At 39.0% G+C, this 25,094-nt stretch overlaps 1 protein-coding gene across 1 annotated transcript in view; it reads left to right on the top strand.

Moving 5' to 3' along the window:
- The first annotated feature begins 6,492 nt into the window (after nt 1-6,492).
- Nucleotides 6,493-25,094, top strand: part of DHX40 (DEAH-box helicase 40) — a 66,081-nt gene continuing 47,479 nt past the window's right edge. The window contains exons 1-10 of the mRNA XM_004457610.4: nt 6,493-7,102; nt 7,941-8,108; nt 9,277-9,422; nt 10,884-11,003; nt 11,166-11,393; nt 11,610-11,676; nt 17,314-17,445; nt 23,169-23,268; nt 24,228-24,314; nt 24,443-24,625. Of these exons, the coding sequence (XP_004457667.2) occupies nt 6,991-7,102; nt 7,941-8,108; nt 9,277-9,422; nt 10,884-11,003; nt 11,166-11,393; nt 11,610-11,676; nt 17,314-17,445; nt 23,169-23,268; nt 24,228-24,314; nt 24,443-24,625 (1,343 nt within the window). The 5' untranslated portion in view covers nt 6,493-6,990. The remainder of the gene's footprint in view (nt 7,103-7,940; nt 8,109-9,276; nt 9,423-10,883; nt 11,004-11,165; nt 11,394-11,609; nt 11,677-17,313; nt 17,446-23,168; nt 23,269-24,227; nt 24,315-24,442; nt 24,626-25,094) is intronic.

Here is a 25,094-nt window from a genome sequence, read left to right as displayed (position 1 = left end):
TCTCCATGCCAGCCTTCCCTGCTCAAAAACGAATACCTTGCAGCAGGGATCTTATTTGTTTTGTGTCCCCAATGGCTAGCACATTTTTAAAAAATATTCATTCAGGTATTCAGAAGAATAAAACATATAAAGATGGTGCCAACTGCCCATATGCTATTTTGGTTGCATCAGTAGAATTTGGCTTCAAATTACAGGTTCCCTTGGCAGTTGAAAAGGACCCTTGTAAGTTATTAGTTCCATCTTAACTTTTTGTCTACCATTTGCCTTTAGTCTAATGAAAGAAGCAAAAAACAATGTGCATAACATCTAGACACAAATTTTGTGAAATTGCTACATGTAAGAATAATATATTAGAGCTTGTATTTAAATATTTAACAATATTTAAAGAAAAATGAATTTTAGTGCAGTCTGACTTCATTATTGCTTTTTTTAATTTAAAGAAAAATGTTATTGAAGATCTGAAAAACAATTCCTAGATGATTAACTTTTCCAGAAAACTACAGCTACACGATGCATTATATCTATTATGTTAAAATATGTATTAGACACAAATACAAAAAACATAAGATGAGCCACCATTCTTCAACAATCTGAGCTTTTTAAGGTCAGTTTTAAAGCAAACAGGGAAAAAAAGGCTGGACAGTTTTTCTCTCATGTCCAGGATTGAAAATTTTTGTCATCTAGAAATTTAGGGCATGCAATTATTGAACACCCTTATCATATTGCTTTAAACAACAGAAAGGGGAAGTGGATTTGGCTCATCTGCCTACCGCATAAGAGGTCCAGGGTTCAAACCTAGGGCTTCCTGGACCGTGTGGTGAGCTGCCCCACGTGCAGTGCTGATGTGTGTAAGAAGTGCCCTGCCACGCAGGGTGTCCCCTGCATAGGGGAGCCCCATGTGCAAGGAGTGCACCCGTGAAGGAGAGCTGCCCTGAGTGAAAAAAAGCGCAGCCTGCCCAGGAGTGGCGCTGCACACACGAAGAGCTGACGCAGCAAGATGAGGCAACAAAAAGAGACAGATTTCCAGTGCTGCTGACAACAATGCAGGCAGACACAGAAGAACACACAGTGAATGGACAGAGAGCAGACAACAGGGGTGGGGGGGGGGAAGGGGAGAGACTTTAATAAAAAAATAAATCTTTAAAAAAATAAATGACAGAGTAAAGCTGGCACCCTCTATAGTATACTAAGCATGAATAAAAGTATGACAATAAATATGATACTTTCCTACATGTCAAATTACAAAACTCTTCAAAACTTTGCAACTGTGACTCATGCAAATATCATGTTAGGTCAATTTAACACTGCATCAGCGCAATGCCTTTAAATTCCTTTTCATTAAAAAAAAAAAAAATTCTCACTCCCTCCTGAAACTTGCGAATAACTTTGGTGGAAATAACTATATGCTCATGTCCCACAATCATTCTGGAATTTTAATTTTCACATATACATTCTCACATGTGGACATACACATTTTACACAAACACAAAAAAGAGCATGTGCACATACTTACACACACACAAACCATCTTTAGGATTTGTAGCTCATTCCAAGCTTGCACTTAAATTTCCAGGCTATATTCTTCTCTGTATCATCCTGAAAATCACTGGTTGCTCAGCAAAATATCTCATCTCTTACTTCCTTATTTTCCTACTCTCTCTCACTCACTTTTTCTCTCTCTACCTTTATGATCTTTAATTTTTCCTTTCTGATTGATCCAAACTCTTCCATCATTCTTCCTACTACTACCTCTAAGGCCCACTTTATACTATAAAATATAGTTGTGAGCACTTTTTAAAATTTCTTGTCATCTATCTCTCTAAGGCAGAGTCACCCTTTTTTCAATTATTGCCATTCTAAAAATATCCCTACTATCTTGAACCAAGCTGTTCAATGTGTACAGATATTATACTAGTATATGTTCCCCCATTCCATCATTAAAATAGTTGCTACCCACTAAATACAGTTTTTGTGTGAAGAAATGTAATTATGAAAACGTGTTCTCATAACTGGCAGATCAATCAATATTATAAACAGACAAGATCCTAAACCTAAAATAATCCATTTGGTTTAGGTTTCTCCCCCTTCCTCAACTTCCTAATGTAGAATAGATTGTTTGCAACATGAAGAAACATTGTCTTAAAAATAAGGATTTCATGTATTACAATCATTAACCGCTCCCAATTAAAAACAATCAAATGGAAGAGAAATGGAATCATAACTGCCTCCTCTGGGCAGATATGGAGAGAAACATCATTCATTTTATTCATTTTATGGCTGCTGAAATTAACAGAGCTAACCCAATACCTCTGATGTTGTAAGTGGTGGGTATGAAGCAGGTACAGAGAAATGTATGCCTGTAGACTGCACTGGCCTGGGCACTTCTGTTCTCTAAATGGCACCATTTCTACCACTTGTTCTTTCTCATCACCCAGTGAGGCTGGACTCAGTTTTACCTATAACAGCCATGTTGATTTGCTTGCAACATTTCCTTTTTGAACATTTGTGGATTGGTCCAAATCAAGACAATTAGTTGAGTAACTCAGGCAAAAAAAAAAAAAAAAAAATCATTTCTTGTTTGACTCCTGGGTGTCAGAGTTTGATGAGTGGATTTCCTTATCACTTTATTTTTCATATTTTTCATCGTCTACCTAAGGATTGCTTCTGGTCTACCTAAGGATTGCTAAGTTGGTTTGTACTTTAATAAATACTCTATTAAAATGCTTTAATTCCTTCATTTCTTGGTTTCTTGGCATTCCAAGCACCAAAGAAGCTTCCTGAATCAGAGGAAGTCTATTGTCCTCTTCCTCCTGGTTGGCTTAGATCCCTGCCTCGCAGAGCAAGACCAGAGTGCTCTTTTCTGCCTTGAGTGGCCTCAAGGACACTACTATCATCCATTCTCTCCGGCCCTTTATATATGTGTGTTGCATAGTCTTCCATGAGGGTCTGCATCAGATTCTTGGGCCTCTGGGACCCCGTAGCCTCTTTAGGGGGTAAGTCAGGCTGCAAGCTGGGGCCTTCGGTTGTGGGTGATGGAGGTTTACTTTTCTCTATTTTCCCCGTGGGCGCAGGCTCCCAGAACCGCAGTTCTCTGCTCTGCTACAGAGTGATGCGGGTGCAGGAGACTCCGGAAAACCGCACGCAGCAGCCTATCCTGTGGAAAGTTCATCTGCAGGGTGCACTCAAAAACATATCTTTTTTTTTTTTTTTTAAAGGAACCAGGGCTGGGGATTGAACCCGGGACCTCATTTGTGGGAAGCTGGCACTCAACCACTGAGCTAGACTGGTTCTCCTACTAAATCTGTCTTTTAATTGTACTCCAATAAAGTCACTGATGAAGTCTTCTTTTAAGCATCATATAGACACTGTAGAAAAGGCATCTTTTTTTCTGGCTATTCCTTTCTCTCCCTTTCAGTTTCCTTAATTGATATTAACCAGACATCTCCAAATATATTAGGTACATTTTCAATTTGCTCTCTAATTCTCTTCTCAACCACTTGCAAACTGGCTTCTGTCTGCGTCTCTCGACCCAACCAACTCTGTTTTGGACAAATCCATGAATTAAAAAAATAAAATCCATGTGTTTGACACCATTGCTCACTCTATTTGTGGCTTCCTGTTATTAAGTGATTTCTCCATAGCACTAATTGTCTAGTACTCTTTAACTTTCTGGTTTATTACTGAATTAATATCTTTGATAATTTCCCTCTCTATTCCACTTATTCCTTTTAACCATTGGAACAATGTTCCTACACTTTCCTTCCTTTCCTGGAGATGACTTAAAAATACTATTAACTTTTGTATTTTAATATTAAGTCTTCTTCCTATCTCTTTTAGATGCTCAGAAACAGATTGCCTTGATTCAAGGACTTTTTTTTTTAAGATTTATTTTTTATTTATTTCTCTCCCCTTCTGCGCTCCCCCCCCCCCCCCCCACCACCCCAGTTGTCTGCTCTCTGTATCCATTTGCTGTGTGTTCTTCTGTGTCTGCTTGTATTCTTGTCAGCGGCACCAGGAGTCTGTCTCTTTTTGTTGCGTCATCTTGCTGCATCAGCTCTCTGTGTGTGCGGTACCACTCTGGGCAGGGTGCACTTTTTTCGCAAGGGTTAGCTCTCCTTACGGGATACACTCCTTGTGTGTGGGGCTTGCCTACACAGGGGACATCCCTGCGTGGCAGGGCACTCATTGTGTGCATCAGCACTGTGCATGGGCCAGCTCATCACACGGGTCAGGAGGCCCAGGGTTTGAACCCTGGACCTCCCATGTGGTAGGTGGATGCTCTATCTGTTGAGCCATATCCACTTCCCAAGAACAATTTTTAAAGACTGCTTAAGAAGCAGTAGCAGCAGGGTGCAATCCATACTTCTCACACTTCTTTAAATATAATTTCTTACAGGTTTTTCTTGTGATCCTAAAATAATGGGAAATAGATTCATTGTTGCTGGAAATGCTGACCTTTCCTCCCAGATTCAACCTATGAATTTCCTATTTTTACTCTGTATCTGTGTCTTGTTTGCCACTGTAATTTGTAAACTCACTGGGCAGGAAATAATTGTTGGTCTTGCAATTTGGAGTAGCCCTGGGCACAGGGTTATTAATGGTAACATGTTTTAAATACGCTTGGTTTTAAAGTGAACAATGTTACACAACATTTGAGTTTTTTACTTTTAATTCTTTTTTTTAAATACATTTTAAATTTATTTTTAAAAGATACTTAGATTACATAAAATGTTACATAAAAAAAATAAGAGATTCTCATATGCCCCACTTTCCACACCTCCCAATTTTCCCCACGTTAACAACTTTTTTCATTAGAGTGGTACATTCATTGCAATTGATGAACACATTTTGGAGCATTGCTACTAAGCATGGATTATAGTTTACATTGTAGTTTACGCTCTCTCCCACTCAATTCTGTAGATGATAGCAGGATATATAATGGCCTGTATCTGTCATTTCAATGTCATTCAGATCAATTCCAAGTCCTGAAAATGCCCCCATATTACACTTCTTCTTCTGTCTCCCTGACTTCAGTGGCCACTGTCTCCACATCAATGGTATAGTTTTTTCCATTACTAGAATCACAATAAATTTATAGTAGAATACCAGTAAGTCCACTCCAGTCCATGTAACCTTTAATTTTCTTGATTCCTGACTTGCAGGGTTTTTTTTCTGGATACTCTCACTAGGTGATTCTCATGCAAGAATGGAATCAGTCATGTAATTGTCAATTTAGAAACTGAAAGAAAATACCATGTTTAGGCACCAAGATCAAGACAATCCTATCTCCCATTACAGTGTAGTGGTTATGAATTTGGCTTTGAATCCTGGCCTGTTACCTCTTTGTTTCATCACCTTGGGCAAGTTTCTGAGACTTAATACTTATGTGAAAATTAGGGGTAGTAAAATCTACTTCTCAGGGTTTTTGTGAGGAATAAATGAAATAATTTATATTTTATGTGTGACTATTAAGTGCTTAATAAGTGGTAACTATCAGTGGATTTGAAAATTCTGCTAATTTTCTTATAAAGTGATTTTATTAAGGCACTAACATAGCTGTGCTATACTGAAATACAGCACTTACCAAAGTCATCTATGCATCGCCAGTACAATTTTTCATTTGTTTGTTTTTTTGGTTTTCTAATCTGTAATATTTTGGTTCTCTATCCAGAAGGTTAGGGGATGTCCGTCTGGACTGACAAGAGAAACCTAGGATGCTCTTCTTTATTCCCAGATCTATTCCTGTAGTACCAAGGTTTGAGATATAGTTATCAGAAAGCTGCAACTCATTTCAAGTCTGTTAAGCTTTCCTTTTAGGAGTTGTTGATTAATTCCATTCTTTAAAAAAGGAGTTGGTATAAGTACATTTTTATTGTGCACAGAAAAAATCTTGGCATCCAATGTCCCTCTGGTACTTCTTTTGAAGCCTTGTCAAATAGGAGAATAAAGGCCTTCAGTTGGTGATGAAGCGACAGCTTTAAGTTCTCTTCTGTGGTCCTAAATGCTGGTTATTTGTAACAGCAGAAATGGTTGAAAAGACCAAGAACCAACCTTCTTCCCTTCAACCTTCTTGAAAAGACCAAGAAACAACATTGTATTGGTTTGTTACAGCTGACACTATTTACAAAATTGTCAGGTTCTAGAACAGAATGCACTGACCCCAGAGTCACACCACCTGTGATTGTTGTAGTAACACTTTAACTTTTCAGCTATTGTAGTTTCTAAGGAATCTACATCCATTAAAAGTGGACATAATTCCTCTGAAGATCAACCATTCATTCATCCATCCAAAAAATTCAACAAATATTGAGTGAGGGCCCACCCATAATCACTGTGCTTGGGCGCTGGGTGTACAGTGAGTGGTATTCGAAAGTTCCCTCCCTAGTGGGCTTTACTGTCTAGTTTAGGTGACAGGGGAATAAAACAAACAGAGGAAGAAATTAAAAGTGTCGAGGCCTCTGAAGGAAATGAACAACATAGGACTTACGTTTTGGTTAGTACATAACTAGAAATTCCACTCAGCTGTTAAGGCTTGCACAGATTACTTAACGAGGGCAAGATGAGAACGTGGTGTGGGACACTCGAAGGATGGTTCCAGCTCCTGGCAAAGGTACACATCAGCCAGTGTGGGAGGGCAGAATAGGTTGCTGTAAGCCCCGGAGCCGAGAAAAGAGGTGTCACTGCGCCTTTCTGCGCCCAAGAGAAGAAACAGGTGGAGGCCTTCAGACCCTTGGGTATGGCTTCGCTCACCGGGTAATTGGCGGGAAATCAACAGTGTGGGACCTCGGCTCCCAGCCGAGCTGCGGCAGTGGCGGGGGATTTGGGGAGCCTTCAGCCGCTGCGCGCCACGCCACGGAGCACCTCCCCCTCCCCTCTCCTCGAGTCGCACGCTCGGAAGTAAACACGTAACGTCATCAGGGCGCGTCTCTGCCTTTCTCCTCCCATCTCCCAGATCGGTGGACGTGCTCACCTCCGCTTCGGTCTAGGTCTATGTCCCGGTTTCCTGCTGTCGCGGGCAGGGCGCCAAGGCGGCAGGAGGAGGGTGAGCGGTCAAGAGAACTCCAGGAGGAGCGGCCCTCGGCGGTTTCCATCGTTGATAGAGGTGCGGTCCGCGGGACGCCAAGGAGGCCAGCGGGAGTTAAAGCATGGGGGTTTGGGGGCTTAAAAGTCCGCCTTTGGTAGGCAGAGAAGAGCAGGGAGCAGGCCGCAGGGTTCTCCTCACCCTTCAAGCCCAAGGCGAACTTTGCGTGCAGTGAGCATTTGACTTAGAGGGGGGCGGTCCCACATCCAAGTTGGGTGAAAACCCTGTAGTGGGGCAAAGAAGTGAACCCCAACACCGAGACGCATTCTGTTCTTTACAGGCCCATAAAGCCTTTGTTCTCCACCCACCAATACCCACCCCCCCCTCGTCGGGTCGTCAGCCTGCCTTTGGGTATGGTATGAAGGGAGCCAGTTTCCAGGAGCCAGTTTCCATGGTTACCCACCACTTGGCCTTCTGGGATATCAGTCACTCTGAAGAGGGACCTAACTTGAACTATGAATCAGAGACATGGCACAAGTAGCTTCTAATTCAGCTGAAAGTTTTCTGCTGGTTCTATACCAGTTTTGCTTTCTATTTTTTTAACCTATTTAATAAAATTGTGTGGATTTTATGCTTCTTCATAAGTTCGTGTGCATATAAGTTGCATTGTGCTAAGCCTGTATTGTCAAGTACTTTGAGACGTGCATTAACAAATGCTAGTAGTTAAGATTTCACCAAAAGGTTGTTCTGTGCATATAAACCTTTCCTTAGGAATTGGACATAGGTTATTTAAATAAGTCATGAACTGATCCCTTCCAGGTCTAAAATCTAAGGACGTTCTCTTTTCATTTCTGGGAAATTGAACCAGAGATATCTTTATGGGACTTAAAATTGCATAATTGTTTTTTGGTTATTACAGAAGAGAAAGGATGCACATCACAGGAAGGAGGAACTACTCCAACTTTTCCTATTCAGAAACAAAGAAAAAAGCTCATTCAAGCTGTGAGGGAGAATTCTTTCCTTATTGTTACAGGAAATACAGGAAGTGGTAAAACAACTCAACTCCCAAAATATCTGTATGAAGCAGGTAATTTTATTCTGAGATAGTATAGAGTGTGTTAAAAAAAAAATAGGTTCTTAAAGGCTAATGCACAGTAATGCCCACTATTTGCTTTACAGAAAAAGATACAAAAACATCTTTACTTAATTGCATTCACCTGAAAGTAGTATTTAAAAAATAAACATGATTTTTAAAAATTACCTTAGCAGCCATTGTCACTGTCATATTTTACTTTTGACTGTTTTTCCTGTCCTGATTCTTCTCTTGGTACACCTTCTCCATGTCCCCATTACTTCTTTATGGTCTTATTTCAGATTCAGGAATTAATTGGATGGCAAAATTTTCCATTATTAACTGTCATAATAATCCCAAATAAGAGAATTACAGGTCGATATTAATTCTTTGCTATAGATTGAGATTGTCTTGCCATTATGTGTTGAAATGGTATTGGGGGGTGGGGAGGAGGAATATGTTGATGTTATCACTAGTATTTCTTGGTTCTTTCTCCAGAGCGCTATCAGGTAAGTATCTGTTTTCATGACTCTGCTAGCACCAAGTCAGTTAACAAATTTTCCTTGAAGTGCTTTTCCCTACATTGTGTTAAAACTTTCTATCATAAGGTTGGTAAAGAGTAAAATTATATTGGATATGATTTACATAAAATAAATAAATATTTCTAACTTTAATGCATCAAATCAAATTTGCCATGTATTAAGATGCACCATTATTTTGTATGCCATTAAGAAAGAAAAAAGTGCCATCTAAGTTGCTTCTCCATTTCAGAGATCTTAAATGTTAAAAAATGCCTACAGAATCTATGAACAATGGTATATTTAAATATAGTTTTATTTCTTTGGTAGAGGTAAGTTTGTTTTAGGGAGTATGTGGAATTTTTTTATGATTCTTAGGGATTAGAAACGACTGAAATTAAACTGAAATTGCAGCAAAACGAAAAATCACAAAAACCAACCTCATTAAAATATACATATTATATTTGAATGGTTATTAATATGTATTCTTATCTTTAATTAAAACTTTAAATTTCCAGGGTACAAATTTAATACAGAATGTATTTTTAGGGTTTTCGTTTGGAGACATTTGAATAATTTATCTTGATTGACCAGATACAGTCTGGCTCTAATAGGAAGAAACAATTGCTAACATTTTTGCATTTTTTTGCCTCTGGTTTTGACAGGCTTTTTGCAACATGGTATGATTGGTGTGACTCAGCCACGAAAAGTAGCTGCCATATCAGTTGCTCAGAGGGTTGCTGAGGAAATGAAATGCACTTTGGGATCCAAAGTAGGATACCAAGTTCGTTTTGATGATTGCAGCTCTAAGGTAGAGAAGTTTTGTTGGTATTGTTTAAGTACTTTAAGTTTACAGAAAGGATGGAGAAAGTAATGAAATACTTTAAATACAAAATTCCATTTATGGTTTAAGGAAACAAAGCCTCAGATTAGATTTAATATTTATTGCTCATTGTTAATGCTTTAGTTCTGAAGAGTCTAATATTTAATCTACTTTCTCCCTCCCCCTCAAATAGTTTATAAGTACAGTTGTGCTTATTTTTCTTAGGATTCTCTTGTTCTACATTTTTTAGCTGTAAGGATCCTTGGATAGATTATGTTTGTATTCTTGAAGTCAGTGGAAAACTGACAACTGAATTAACAGTCAGTAAGCAAATATTTATTGAGCCTCTTTTATATGCATGGCACTAATGAGTTTAAAGTCATTTTCTTTTTAATTATAATATATATTCCATCAAGATCAATCCTGTACCAGTTACAAAATAATCATGGATTTACAAGTGATCCTTAGTAGGGATGACCATCAAATGTGGCAGAGAATGACTTTCCCCAAAATGTTATCTTTGCCTTCTGGGTGCCTGTTTTCTTCTTTATTTTCTTCCCTTTTTTGTGGATATCATTCCTGGCACTGTAGCCTTTGGATCTTTTTTTTATCTTGTTCTAATGCTACTCGATTGACACCATTTATTGGAGAATGGGCAGGGAAAAGGCGAGAATGAGAGGATGGTGTACAATTTCTAGTTCCTCTACCTTTAACTCTGCTTTTCTTTTCCCCTTAATCCTCTAAAATAGTGGCTGAGACATGAGGGTGAATCCCATTTCATTGTTCCCTTAACTATTACATTAACCGTACCACTTTCATTGACTTCATTGTATCGCCTTTTTTTTTTTTTTTAAAGATTTATTTTTTATTTATTCCCCCCCTCCCCCCCCAGCTCTCTGTGACCGCTTCTATCCCTATCAGCAGCACCGGGAATCTGTGTTTCTTTCGGTTACATCATCTTGTTGTGTCAGCTCTCTGTGTGTATGGCGCCATTCTCGGGCAGGCTGCACTTTCTTTCGCGCTGGGCGGCTCTCCTTACGGGGCGCACTCCTTGCGTGTGGGGCTCCTCTGCGTGGCAGGGCACTCCTTGCACGAATCAGCACTGCACGTGGGCCAGCTCCACACAGATCAAGGAGGCCCGGGGTTTGAACCGTGGACCCCCCATGTGGTAGACGGACGCCCTATCCATTGGGCAAAATCCTCTTCCCTATATCTCCTTGTTGATACCTTATGGTTCCATGTCCCAGACCACCCACCTAATCTCTGTCTAGATCACATTTTTCATAAGTTACCATCTTCGTTGGACTATTTTATGTGCTCTTTTATTTATTCAGATTAGTTTGATTACTGTATATTTTGTGTCTGTATATTAGGGAAAATTTAGTTGGGGAAGTAGTGGTGAAATCTGATGATACTATAAATTGATAAACTCTCCTTTTTGAACATTAGGAAACAGCAATCAAATACATGACTGATGGATGTTTACTGAAACATATTCTGGCAGATCCAAATCTTACCAAATTCAGTGTTATTATTTTGGATGAAGCCCATGAGAGAACTCTAACTACAGTGAGTTTTTTAATATATAGACAGTTTACTTTTTTGGGACAACTTTTTATCAAGAATTTTAGTCTACTGAAATAAGAATTTTTGGGTTCAAAAAGCAATTATTTAAAATAAATTGGCTCTTAGGTATACTTGTGACTTACTAGAAATTTACCTTTCTTTCAGGACATCTTATTTGGGTTATTGAAGAAGCTATTTCAGGAGAAGTCTCCTAACAGGAAAGAGCATTTGAAGGTGGTGGTGATGTCAGCAACTATGGAGTTAGCCAAGCTTTCTGCATTCTTTGGAAATTGCCCAATATTTGATATACCTGGAAGGCTTTATCCAGTCAGAGAGAAATTCTGCAATTTGATTGGCCCACGAGACAGAGAAAATACTGCATATATTCAAGCGGTATTACTTGGCAGCCTTTTTATATCTGTGCTTCTCATTAATTGGGTAGTTTGTTAATTTATTTGTTCCTTTTACTATTTTACTGCAGTCTTCAAGGATCCTAGCACCTTTAAAACTCAAATTTAATTTTTCTGTGGAACAAGGGAAAGTGGGGCAGCAGGGAGGGATGACAACTGTATTTTCACTAGCATATTAAAATTGTGTTTCTTGCTTTAGATTGTGAAAGTGGCCATGGATATCCATTTGAATGAAATGGCTGGAGACATCTTGGTTTTTCTGACTGGTGAGCATTCAGTATCAGTTTGTAAGAAGAATTTGGCAACAGGATAGACTGCTGCCTCTGTGTTGGGAAGTCTGGGCTCTCCTCATGTGTTGCCCTAGTTTTCAAAAATTTTTTAAGTTTTTTTTTTTTTTTCCAAAAAACTTTATTTTGTACATTTAATAATTGAAAATATAAACGCTTAAAAACTGAAAAGAAAACAGTTGAATAAAGACATAATTTCTCAATTGAATATACTGAATACGTATAAAAATTTTTTTTTACTCATACAATATGAGTATGTTTGGTTCTTAATAACACAGTATGTTTGGTTCTTAATAACACAATCATACAGTATTTGTCCTTTTGTATCTGGCTTACTATGCTCAACATAATGTCCTCCATGTTCATCCATGTTGTCGTACTTTAGGACTTCATGTCTTCTTACAGCTGCATAATATTCCATTGTGTGACTATAACACAGTTTGTTTATCCATTCATTGGTTGATGGACACCTGGGTTATTTCCAGCTTTTGGCAATCATGAATAATGCCACTATGAACATCAGTGTGCAGTTGTCTGTTTATGTTACTGGTCTCAGTTCTTCTGGGTATATACCCAGTAGTGGTATTGCAGGGTTACATGGCAAGTCTATATTCACCTTCTTTAGGAACTGCCAAACAGTCCTCCACAGTGGCTATACCATTCTCCATTCCCACCAACAGTGAATAAGTGTCCCTATCCTCTTTATATCCTCTCCAACACTTGTAGTTCTCTATCTTTTTATTTTATTTATTTTTTAATTTTTTTTTCTCTCCCCCTCCCCAGTTGTCTGCTCTCTGTGTCCATTTGCTGTGTGTTCCTCTGTGACCACTCCTATCCTTATCAGCGGCACCGAGAATCTGTGTTTCTTTTTGTTGCATCATCTTGTGTCAGCTCTCCATGTGTGCAGTGCCATTCTTGGGCAGGCTGCACTTTCTTTCACGCTGGGCGGCTCTCCTTACAGGGTGTGCTCCTTGCGCGTGGGACTCTCCTATGCGGGGGACACTTCTGTGCACATCAGCACTGTGCATGGGCCAGTTCCACACAGGTCAAGGAGTCCCGGGGTTTGAACCGTGGACCTCCCATGTGGTAGGCAGACACCCTATCCGTTGGGCCAAGACCGCTTCCCTCTATCTTTTTAATAGTGTTCATTCTGATAGGTGTGAAATGATACCTCATTGTAGTTTTGATTTGCATTTCCCTAATCATGAATGATGTTGAGCTTTTCTTCATGTGTTTTTTTTTTTTGCCATTTTTTGTATTTCTTCTTTGGACAAATATCTATTCAAGTCTTTTGCCCATTTTTTAATTGGTTGCTTGTCTTACTGTTGAGTTGTAACATCTCTTTATATATCCTGGATATTAAACCCTTAATCGGATATGTGATTTCCAAATACTTTCTCCCATTGAGTTGGCTGCCTTTTCACCTTTCTGATAAAGTCCTGTGAGGTGCAAAAGTATTTAATTTTGAGGAGGTCCCATTTATCTACTTTTTCTTTTGTTGCACGTGCTCTGGGCATAAGGTCCAAGAAACCACTGCCTGCTACAAGGTCCTGAAGATGTTTTCCTGCATTTTCTTCTAGTAGTTTTATGATCCTGGCTTTTATATTTTGGTCTTTGATCCATTTTGAGTTGATTTTTATATAGGGAGTGAGATAGGAGTCCTCTTTGATTCTTTTGGTTATAGATATCCAGATATCCCAGCACCATTTGTTGAAAGACTGTTTTGTCTTTTAAATTTACTTGGTAGGTTTGTCAAAACCAGTTGACTATATAGGCGAGGGTTTATTTCTGGACTCTCAATTCTGTTCCACTGATCGATGTGTCTGTCTTTATGCCAGTACCATGCTGTTTTGACCACTGAAGCTTTGTTAAGTGTTTTCAAGGTCAGGCAGTGAAATTCCTCCCACATTACTCTTATTTTTTAGAATGCTTTTGACTATTTGGATGCACTTTCCCTTCCAAATGAATTTGGTAATTGCCTTTTCTAATTCTGTAAAGTAAACTGTTGGAATTTTGATTGGTGTTGCATTGAATATATAAATCAGTTTGGGTAAGATTGACATCTTCATGATATTTATTCATATTCCAATCTATGAAAATGGAATGTCTTTCCATTTGTTTAGATCTTTTAAAATTTCTTTTAGCATTGTTTTGTAGTTTTCTGCATATAGATTAATTCTTAGGTATTTGAGTCTTTTTGTTGCTATTGAAAAAGGAATTTTCCCCCTTATTTCATCTTCAGATTGTTCAGTACTAGTGTACAAAAATATTACTGATTTTTGTGTATCCTGCCACTTTGCTGAACTCATTTATTAGCGCAAGTAGTTTTGTTGTGGATACATCAGAATTTTCTAAGTATAGGATCATGTCATCTGCAAACAGTTTTACTTCCTCTTTTCCTATTTGGATGCCTTTAATTTTTTTTTCTTTTCTAATTGCCCTAGCTAGAACTTCTAGTACAATATTGAATAACATTGGTGACAGTGGGCATCCTTGTCTTGTTCCCAATCTTAGAGGGAAAGCTTTCAACCTTTCCCCTTTGAGTATGATGTTGGCTGTGGGTTTTTCACATATGCCTTTTATCATATTGAGGAGTTTGCCTTCTATTCCTATCTTTTGAAGTGTTTTCATCAAAAAAAGTATGCTGGATTTTGTCGAATGCCTTTTTTGTGTCTATTGAGATTATTGTGTGTTTTTTTTCCTTCAATTTGTTCATGTGGTTTATTACGTTGATTGACTTTCTTATGTTGAAGCAGGCTTGCATACTAGGAATAAATCCCAACTTAGTCATGATGTATAAGTCTTTTGATATGCTTTTGGATTTGATTTGCAAGTATTTTGTTGAGAATTTTTGCATTTTGCATCTACATTCATTAGAGAGATTGGTCTGCAATTTTCTTTTCTTAAATCTTTATCTGGCTTTGGTGTTAGGGTGATGTTGGCGATATAAAATATTTTGTGCAGTTTTCCCTCTTCAATTTTTTGGAAGAGTTATAACAGGATTGGTGTTCATTCTTTTCAAAATGCTTAGTAGAATTCACCTGTGAAGCCATCTGGTCCTGGACTTTTCTTTGCTGGGAAATTTTTGATGATGGATTCAATCTCTTTAAATGTGATTGCTTTGTTAAGTTATTGTATTTCTTGTAGTGTCATTGTAGGTTCATTGTGCATTTCTAGGAATTTGTCCCATCAGTAGAGAAGGAGATTGGGAGGGTTGTATATCTTTAGCCCCTTGCTGGCTCCCAAGGCAAACAATGGTACAGCCCCACTTGAAGGGCTCATGGGACACCGCAGACCAAATCTGTGAGTTAAAAGCTGAGTCAGCCTTAGGCTGTGTCCCTCTTTCTCCTTTTCCTGGGGCATCCTCAACAATCAGTACTGGCTAGAAGAGAGGGAAATTGTGAGGGTCAGAATTATCCAGTCCTTCCTCAGCTCCCAGGGCAAACTACACTGTGGTTTCACCCGACCTGAAAGGTTTGGTTCCACCTGGCTTGAAAGGTTAGGTGAAGACACAGTAGACCAAATTTGTGGGTCAGAAATTGAGTCAGCCTTAGGCTCTGTCCATCTCTGTCCCTTTTCCTTTGGTGGTAGATCCCTGGAGCACCCTTTGTCTGTAGCAGCAGACCCAGAGGCCTGACAATTCTGAAGTGTCTTTAGTGTGGTGGATGGTGCTGGCAGCCACAGCTGCTTGTTTCAACTTATGGTACTGTCGTTATGATTTCCCTCCTTTGTTGCTCTCCCTTCTGGACAGTGTCCAGCCTTTGCCTGTTAAATCTAAACCCCAGAAGATCTTTTTCTAGGCTGTTTCAGCCTGTCCTCTAGTTATTTTTCTGGAGGAAAAAAGAGCCCCATATCTTTCTAGTCCACCATCTTCCCCAGATTTTAATAATTATATGAATAGTTTTAGATATAAGATCTATAAGATAATTCTACACTGCTGTCAAAAAAAATGTCAGGCTCATAAATAAATATGTGGGGAAGCAGATGTGACTCAGGAGACTAAGTGCCCGCCTACCACATGGGAGGTCCATGGTTCAGTTCTCAGTGCCTCCTAAAGAAGACAGTGAACTGGTGTGACAGGCAGGCGCAGCAAGCTGACACAACAAGACGATGCAACAAGAGACAAAAGAAAAAAAACATATTGAGGGAAGCGGACTTGGCCCAGTGGTTAGGGCGTCCATCTACCACATGGGAGGTCCACGGTTCAAACCCTGGGCCTCCTTGACCCATGTGGAGCTGGCCCATGCTCAGTGCTGATGCACGCAAGGAGTGCCGTACCACGCAGGGGTGTCTCCCCGCATAGGGGATCCCCACGCTCAAGGAGTGCGCCCTATAAGGAGAGCCGCCCAGCATGAAAGAAAGTGCAGCCTGCCCAGGAATGGCACCTCACACGTGGAGAGTTGACGCAGCAAGATGATGCAACAAAAAGAACACAGATTCCCGTGCCGCTGACAACAACAGAAGTGGACAAAAAAACAAGAACACCCAGCAAAATGGACACAGAAAACAGACAGCTTGGGGGTGGGAGAAGGGGAGAGAAATAAATAAAATCTTTAAAAAAAAAAAAAACATAATGAGAGATGCAAGAAAGCAGGGAGCAGAGGTTCCTGGTGCCTCCTAAAGAAAACAAGACAGTGAGATGATGGGATGGGCAGGAGTGGCAAGCTACAAGAGACATAAGAAAAAACATGAGAGACAACAAAGCAGGGAACAGAAGTGGTTCAAGCAATTAGGTGCTTGCCTCCCACATCAGAGGTCCCATGTTCAGTTCCCAGTGCCTCCTAAAGACAGCACACAGCATGTCCAAACAATGAGAGAGTGGGGAGAGATAAATAATAAAACCTTAAGAAAAGTAAATATGTGTGAAATACATTGACCTTTTAGTAAAAATACACCGAATGGTGAAGTAGTAGTATATTTATAAGTCAGTCTTATATAGAGCTGTTACCAGACTAAACAGTCCTAGGTAAGCATTATTAATTCCATTATTTCAAAAGTCATTCCGCTAGCTCCCATCTTCAAGTGTTGGGATGGTCCTCTTTGAGAGCTATACATAAGGTGTGGAATCCAGGCATCATGGACAAGCCTATGTCGTTTATTTGAAGGTCAAAAATAGAACTGTTAATCCCAAACAAGTGGGACTCTTCCATAGCACCATCCTACTAATAGGAATGTGTCATTTTATTGTCTCACCTCCTGTTCTGCCTTGTGCTAATATCAGAAGTAAGACATTGTAACACACTTCTTGCCTTTTTGTGGTTACTTAAATATACTTAAATGCGTTATCTCATGGACTGGTTTCCCCTAGGTAAACAGTTAACTTTACTGAGTCTTCCTTAAATACTGTATTAACAAGGTGAAAAGGTTAAAGATTATAAACAGTTATATTCCTTTAGAGATTTTAATTCCTTGCAAACTAGTGTTTCTGCTACTTGAATTTTATTTTTGATATTTGGTACAAGTGTGTGGTAAAATTGGTTGGTGTTCATCTGTAGATCAAATGAGAGATTTAAAATATTATGCAGAACCAGTTTTAATCTAAAAGTTCCCTCCCTCCCCTCATTTTAAAATTACTTTTGCTGTTCAATTACTAAAGTTCTTTTCCTTCCATTTCAGGCCAATTTGAAATTGAAAAAAGTTGCGAGTTACTTTTTCAGATGGCAGAATCTGTTGATTATGATTATGATGTTCAAGATACCACCCTAGATGGCTTGCTAATATTGCCATGTTATGGATCTATGACAACAGGTAATTCCTCACGTTCTTGACTGATTTTGAAAAATCTTTTAAGTGAATAACCATGTGTATGTATGTATGTAGTGCACAGATCCTGTTTAGGTCAATGAATTTCACAAACTGAATTCACCTTTGTAACCAGTACCTGTACTGTGTGAAAAAGAAAATTAATACAGCCAGCATCCCTTAATAGGAGTGACTTTATATTGGATGTCTTTTCACATCTATTCATTTTGGAAACTGAAAGCCCCCTTAATGTCTTCTCCCAACAGAACAAAAATATTGGTGGGAATGCTCTGAAATGAAAACTATAGTTTCTTTTTTTTCTTTTAAAAATTTTTTATTAGAGAAGTTGTGGGTTTGCAGAACAGTCATATATAAAATTCAGAATTCCTGTACACCACTCCACCACCAACACCTTGCATTGGTGTGAAACATTAGTTACAATTGATGATAGCACTTTTTAAAATATCTGTATTATTTCTTTAATAGCAGTAGCTAGCATTTATTGAGAGATTCTATGTTTTAAGCGCATATGAAGCAATTTACTTGGTTTACCTTATTTAGAACACTTAATATATAGGCCTATGAAATATGCCCTTTATCGTTGTTGTTATTATTTGTAATTAGAGAAATTGTAGGTTTACAGAAAAATCATGTAAAAAAAATTACAGCATTCTCATATACCTCCCTATTATCGGCACTTTGCATTAGTATGGTACGTTTATTACAACTGATGAAAGAATATTAAAATAGTCCTGGGAAACGGACTTTGGCCCAGTGGTTAGGGCGTCCGTCTACCATATGGGAGGTCCGCGGTTCAAACCCCGGGCCTTCTTGACCCGTGTGGAGCTGGCCATGCGCAGTGCTGATGCGCGCAAGGAGTGCCGCGCCACGCAAGGGTGTCCCCTGCGTAGGGGAGCCCCACGCGCAAGGAGTGCACCCGTGAGGAAAGCCGCCCAGCGTGAAAAGAAAAGTGCAGCCTGCCCAGGAATGGCGCCGCCCACACTTCCCGCGCCGCTGACGACAACAGAAGCGGACAAAGAAACAAGACGCAGCAAATAGACACCAAGAACAGACAACCGGGGGAGGGGGGGAAATTAAATAAATAAATCTTTAAAAAAAAAAAAAAATAGTCCTCTGAACTATAATCCATAGTTTACAGTGGATGTATTTTTTCCCCATATACCACCTTATTATTAAAACCTTGCTGGGTATGTTTTATAATTCATGAAAGAACATTTTTATACTTGTATTGTTAACCCCAGTCCATCTTCCACAACAGGGTTCACTGTACTATACAGTTCCATGTTTCATTCTAGTAACATAAATGACCCAAAATTTCCTCTTTCAAGCACATTCTCGTACGTAATTCAGCACTGTAAATAACACATACAAAAATGTGCTGCTATCACCACCATCCATTTCCAAACCTTTACAAATCAAACTAAATATAAATTCTGTACATATTAAACATCAACTCCCCATACTCTATCCCCAGCCTATCCCCTTGTAGTCTGTGATCTATATTCTAACTCTATAAGTTTTCTTATTATAATTAGTTTGTATCAGTGAGATCCTACAATTTTTTGTCCTTTTGTGTCTGGCTTGTTTCACTCAGCATAATTTTCTCAAGGTTCATCCATGTTGTTGTATGCATCAGGACTTCATTCCTTTTTACAGCAGAATAGAATGCTGGAAACCCTAATAGGAAAAATCAGGGAGTGGAGGTAATCAGAAGAATTGCTGTATCTTAATGACGTATTCAGTTTACCCTTTCTTTCCTCTAGAGCAATAATTTGCTTTAGGAATATAGGTATTCAGCTTCTTTTCAATACTTCATAAACAAATATAAAGCTGGCATGGGTTCTTAAATATGGAGGATGGTGTTAAAGTGTGTGGGTAAAATATAACATGAAACGTGAGCCTTGTCAAACTAGAAGTTCACATCTTTGATTATGGAGAACAAAATGGTAAATGAAACCGAAATTTTGCTTGAACGAAGGTTGAAACAAATTAGGGAGTTTTAGAAATGGGTTGATTGTTCATAGACTTGACTATGGATAGATGTATTCAGAAAAGACATTTCTAATTTATGATAAAGAGGATTTTTAAAGGTACAAGAATTTTCATTTATTATATAATGCATTTTTATTCATCAGTTCATATAACTATTTATCTGTCCGTCTATCTATCTTTCTATCTATCTATCTATCTGGAGGTACTGGGGGTTGAACCTAGGACCTCATACATGCAAAGCAGGCTCTCAACCACTGAGCTATACCTGCTCCACAACAACCATTTATTAGTACTTACTATGGGCCGGACATTGTTCTAGGGGACTGGGATATGCAATGAATAAAAGAGAGTCCTTGTTCTCATAAAGCTACATTCTAGTAGAGTAAATAGGTAATATATAAATGTATAAACTTTTAATTTGACCTATAAAGTAATACATTATTTATTTGAACCAAATCTAAGAAATATTTAAAAAAACATTTTTAACACCTTTTTCTCTAGATTCTTAAACCCTGAAAGAAATAGGTCTTTTTGGAATTATTTTTGGATTTGTATCAAAACTTCTAGAGATAACTTTTTATATGCTACTTTTTTTTTTTTAGATTTTATTTATTTATTTCTCTCCCCCGCCCCCGTTGTCTGTTCTCTGTGTCTATTTGCTGCGTCTTTTTTGTCCGCTTCTGTTGTTGTCAGCGGCACAGGAATCTGTGTATGTTTTTTTTTGGTGCGTCATCTTGTTGTGTCAGCTCTCCGTGTGTGCGGCACCATTCCTGGGCAGGTTGAACTTTATTTAGCGCTCTCCTTACAGGGTGCACTCGTTGCGCGTGGGGCTCCCTTACGCCGGGGACACCCCTGCATGGCGGCACTCCTTGCGCGCATCAGCACTGCGCATGGGCCAGCTCCACACCAGTCAAGGAGGCCCGGGGTTTGAACTGCAGATCTCCCATGTGATAGACGGACGCCCTAACCACTGGGCCAAGTCCGCCGCCCCTATATGCTACTTTTTAGCGCTTTTTTTTTTTACTTGTGAAATTAATTTAGGAATGATGTAAAGGAATAGAAGCTTTACTGAACTTGATATAAATTTGCCTAACTGTATATAAAGCTGTATATAAATCTTGAGCAAGCCTCGTCAGGGCTTTAGGTTTATTGTCTATAAAATGAGAGGGGTGACCTAGTTCTGTGATTTTAAAACTGTTCTTCTGTTCCTCTCCTTTTCTCCCTTACCTGTCCTGTTTCAATCATAACTGTTCAACGTTGGTCTGCTTTATTTATTGGGAATACAAAGATCTTTGTAAGATTTTATTTGAAAAAATGTTTTTATTTCATCCTTAAGATTTTCTTGGCTTCATGTAAGAAACCAACTTAGGGCTGCTCAAGTAGAAAAAGTAAATTTTCTAGATGAATGCTGGCATATCATGGAAATCAAATACAGTCAGTCATTTAAAAAAATGTTTCTTTATAAAGTATATATGTATATTATGTACTAAATATATAATGTAAAATAGAAAACACATATAAAACAAAGTTTAAAGGGATGTTATGAAAAATATAAGTGGAAATGCCAGTAATTCCTTTTCACACTCCAGTGGATTGGCATATGTCCTCTCTGGAATGATTACTCCTGAGTCTGAGATCATTGGCAGAATTGATCCACCCAACTTCCCTGCTTTGCAGTTCCTTGACCTCTTTAAGTTCAAGTGATTTTAATTTCTTTTCTCCACTGCCACCAATTCGCATGCTTATATCCTGGAACTTGCCATCACCTTTATTTCTAAAATCTTGATTTTAAACATACTCTGATGATCACTTTCTATTTCTCCTAACTTACTCGCTCTACTGTTGCTAATTCAACAATTTTCATAACACATTAAGATCTGACCTTCACTTATCTCCTTTCCTCATGCTGTAACTATATTCTTGCAAATATCCTTACTGTCCTATCCTGTTCTCTGTTTAAACTGGCAAGTGTGCAAGTCTGGCCAAACCTATCTTTCTACTTGTTACACCAAGAATGTTAAGGCCTGGGAAGCTTCCAGGAATCTAGAAATATTCTTTCCAGCCCTCCTAATGGATTCATTCTTCTCTCTTTTCTAACTGGCTTTCTCTATGTACATTAGTCACTTTCCTGTGGTTTACAAGTTTAGTTTTCCTCTTTTTAAAAGATGAACCTAGTCAAATTGACTATATCCTGGACCTTATTCTAAATTCACAGGAGATTATGATTGGCCCGGTTTGTGGGAGCTGTTCATCCCTGGTATCATAAAATATGGCCAGAGGAGAATGATATCATAGTCTAAGCCAGGGTTTTTGTTTTGTTTTTAACATTTTTCCTTTATTTTTTTTTTAAAGATTAAAAAAAAAAAATTTCTCTCCTCTTTCCCCTTTCCCCTCAACTCCCCCGTTGTTTGCTCTCTGTGTCCATTTGCTGCGTGTTGTTCTTTGTCCGCTTCTCTTGTCAGCAGCACAGGAATCTGTGTTTCTTTTTGTTGCATCTTCTTGTCAGCTCTCCATGTGTGCGGTGCCGTTCCTGGACAGGCTTACTTTAAGCCAGGGTTTTTAACCTTTTTGTACCATAGACCCCTTTGCCAGTTAAGTGAAAACTATGGATCCCTTACTAAGTCCACACTATACATGTATTACTTAATAAATATATCACACCTGCACCAACACTCCCCCAAAGGATGTTTTTTGAATTTCCAATTCAAACTCACAGACCCCCTGGTTAAGAACCCCTCATCTTGGGAAGCGGATTTGGCCCAGTGGTTAGGGCATCCATTTACCACATGGGAGGTCCGCGGTTCAAACCCCGGGTCTCCTTGACCCATGTGGAGCTGGCCCATGTGCAGTGCTGATGCACGCAAGGAGTGCCCTGCCATGCAGGGGTGCCCCGGCGTAGGGGAGCCTCACGCGCAAGGAGTGCACCCTGTAAGGAGAGCCGCCCAGCACGAAAGAAAGTTCAGCCTGCCCAGGAGTGGCGCTGCACACACGGAGAGCTGACACCACAAGATGACGCAACAAAAAGAAACACAGATTCCCTGCCGCTGACAACAACAGAAGCAGACAAAGAAAAATACGCAGCAAACAGACACAGAGAACAGACAATCGGGGTGGGGGGGAAGGGGAGAGAAATAAATAAATAAATAAATAAATAAATAAATAAATAAATCTTAAAAAAAAAACCAAAACCCTCATCTGAGCTGTGTTGCTGAATCCACCCCTTAGAATGTTTGCAGTGGAAGTGTGTGTGATGTTTCTTCTTTAGAAAAGTGGTCACCAGTTGCACAGAAAACCCCAAAAGTAAAAACTGCTGAGCTAATCAGTCTTTAAGGCAGAGCAAGGTCCTTAATTTGAATGGACTTAAGAGGGTCTCTGACCACCCTAAAATTATATGAAAAAGTTTTTATATGTTTACGTATGTGCCTGTTAGTGAAGAGGAGGTCCAGAATTTTTACATATCTTCAAAGGGATCTCTGACCTAGAAAATGGACTCTGCTATGGGTTTCTATCAGCAATAATAATCTGTGATTCCTTGGGTCTATAGAAATCTTACAGTGAAAGGTGAGGAAAAATAGATTTTGCTATTATATTTTTGAATTCAAGATTTTTTTAAGAGGTAAGAAAATATAACTTAATGAAAAGAAAGGAGTTCTTCAGAATTTGAGTTTGACAAATGCATGTTTTAAATTAGTATTTTCTCTTTACGGATATTTTAGATCAACAAAGGAGAATATTTTTGCCACCTCCACCTGGAATTAGAAAATGTGTCATCTCCACCAATATTTCTGCAACATCCTTGACAATAGATGGTATCAGGTACAACTTTTGAAATTTCTCTTTAAGGAAGCCACTTACGTAATCATAAAATATTATTGAGTTTGCTCCACAAATTCCTTTCTCACGTTTTTTTTTATTTTTTTATTTTTTTATTTTTTCATTTCTCTCCCCTTCCCCCCCGCCCCCCCAGTTGTCTGCTCTCTCTGTCCATTCGCTGTGTGCTCTTCTGTGTTTGCTTGTATTCTTTATTCTTGTCAGTGGCACCTGAAATCTGTGTCTCTTTTTGTTGTGTCATCTTGCTGCATCAGCTCTCTGTATGTGCGGCACCACTCCTGGGCAGGCTGGACTTCCTTTTGCACAGGGCGGCTCTGCTTACAGGGTACACTCCTTGCATGTGGGGCTTTCCTACGCTGGGGACACCCGCGTGTCCCGGCACTCCTTGCGTGCATCAGCACTGTGTGTGGGCTAGCTTACCACACAAGTCAGGAGGCCCTGGGTTAGAACCCTGGACCTCCCATGTGGTAAGCGGACACTCTATCCATTGAGCCAAGTCCGCTTCCCTCACTTACTTTTTAAGGTTCTTATAATTATGTATCATTTCTAAAAGTTACTGATTGCTGTAAAAATAGAGGTAGGAGGTACAAACTCTCTTTATGTTGTTGGCAGGGGATTGAACCTGGGCCCGTGTATGTGGGAAGCTGGCACTCAACCACTAACCCACATCAGCTTTCCTGAGCTGATTTTATTGTTTGTTTTTATTTTTTCAGGAGGCGCTGGGAATGAACCCAGGACCTTTCATGTGGGAGGCAGGCGCTTGAGAGCCGCATCTGCTCCCTCTGAATCTCTTTTAATTGTCTAGAGCTGACTTTCATGTTTTGTAATGAACATAAAAGTCATAGTATAGTTGTTAATTTGGTAGGAAAGGGGAACCCAAAGTGGTTGAAAAATAATGTCTTCTCTTATTTTCTGGTAACTTAACTTGTTTTCATTCTTCTTAGATATGTGGTAGATGGTGGCTTTGTGAAGCAGTTAAATCATAACCCCAGATTAGGTTTGGATATCTTGGAGGTGGTTCCAATTTCAAAGTAAGTCTCTATGTCAAGCCTTCTTGTTCAAGGAACTGTTAACTAGGTAATTCCTAACTGGTTGGGGATAGGAGGTAAATTATTGGGAAACTCACAAAACATTTTGGGGACTTTTTTTTTCTCTAAAGGAGTGAGGCATTACAGCGAAGTGGCCGAGCTGGGAGGACTTCCTCAGGAAAGTGCTTCCGGATCTATAGTAAAGATTTTTGGAACCAGTGTATGCCTGACCATGTAATCCCTGAGATTAAGAGAACTAGCTTGACATCTGTAGTTCTGACCTTAAAGTGCCTTGCCATACACGACGTCATAAGGTATGTAAAAAAATTGTGAGGGTGGAGCCAGGTTATTCCTCAAAATTCTTTTGATGTCTATGACTTATACATTCCTGGTTGGTTGAGGCTCACCTATTTTTAAGGTTCAATTAAACCAAAAAAGGCTTCCTTGCATTGTTTTGCTAGAATTTGATCCCTTATACTGATATTTTATCCTTGGCTTAATAGGATGCTTTGTGTTGATATTTATTCAGATAATTTAGTGACTGTGTATACCTACGATGAAAGGTGTATGATAAACAACTGTACTTCAAGTTAGGAGTGTTTTTTGTAGCAATTTTAAAATGACCAACATTGTACTACATGCTGTCAGAGACAGAGTAATATTCTGTAGTTGTTTTTTGTGTTTACCCAGTTTAAACAATCTTGAGGAAACAAGATTCATGCACAAGAAGCAAAGACTAAAACAACTGTTAAATTAGTCAAATGTTAAACTATATGATTAATA

This window comes from Dasypus novemcinctus, chromosome 21 (assembly GCF_030445035.2).
Source record: "Dasypus novemcinctus isolate mDasNov1 chromosome 21, mDasNov1.1.hap2, whole genome shotgun sequence".
Lineage (NCBI taxonomy): Eukaryota > Metazoa > Chordata > Mammalia > Cingulata > Dasypodidae > Dasypus > Dasypus novemcinctus.
This window is presented reverse-complemented; position numbering and strand designations above follow the sequence as displayed.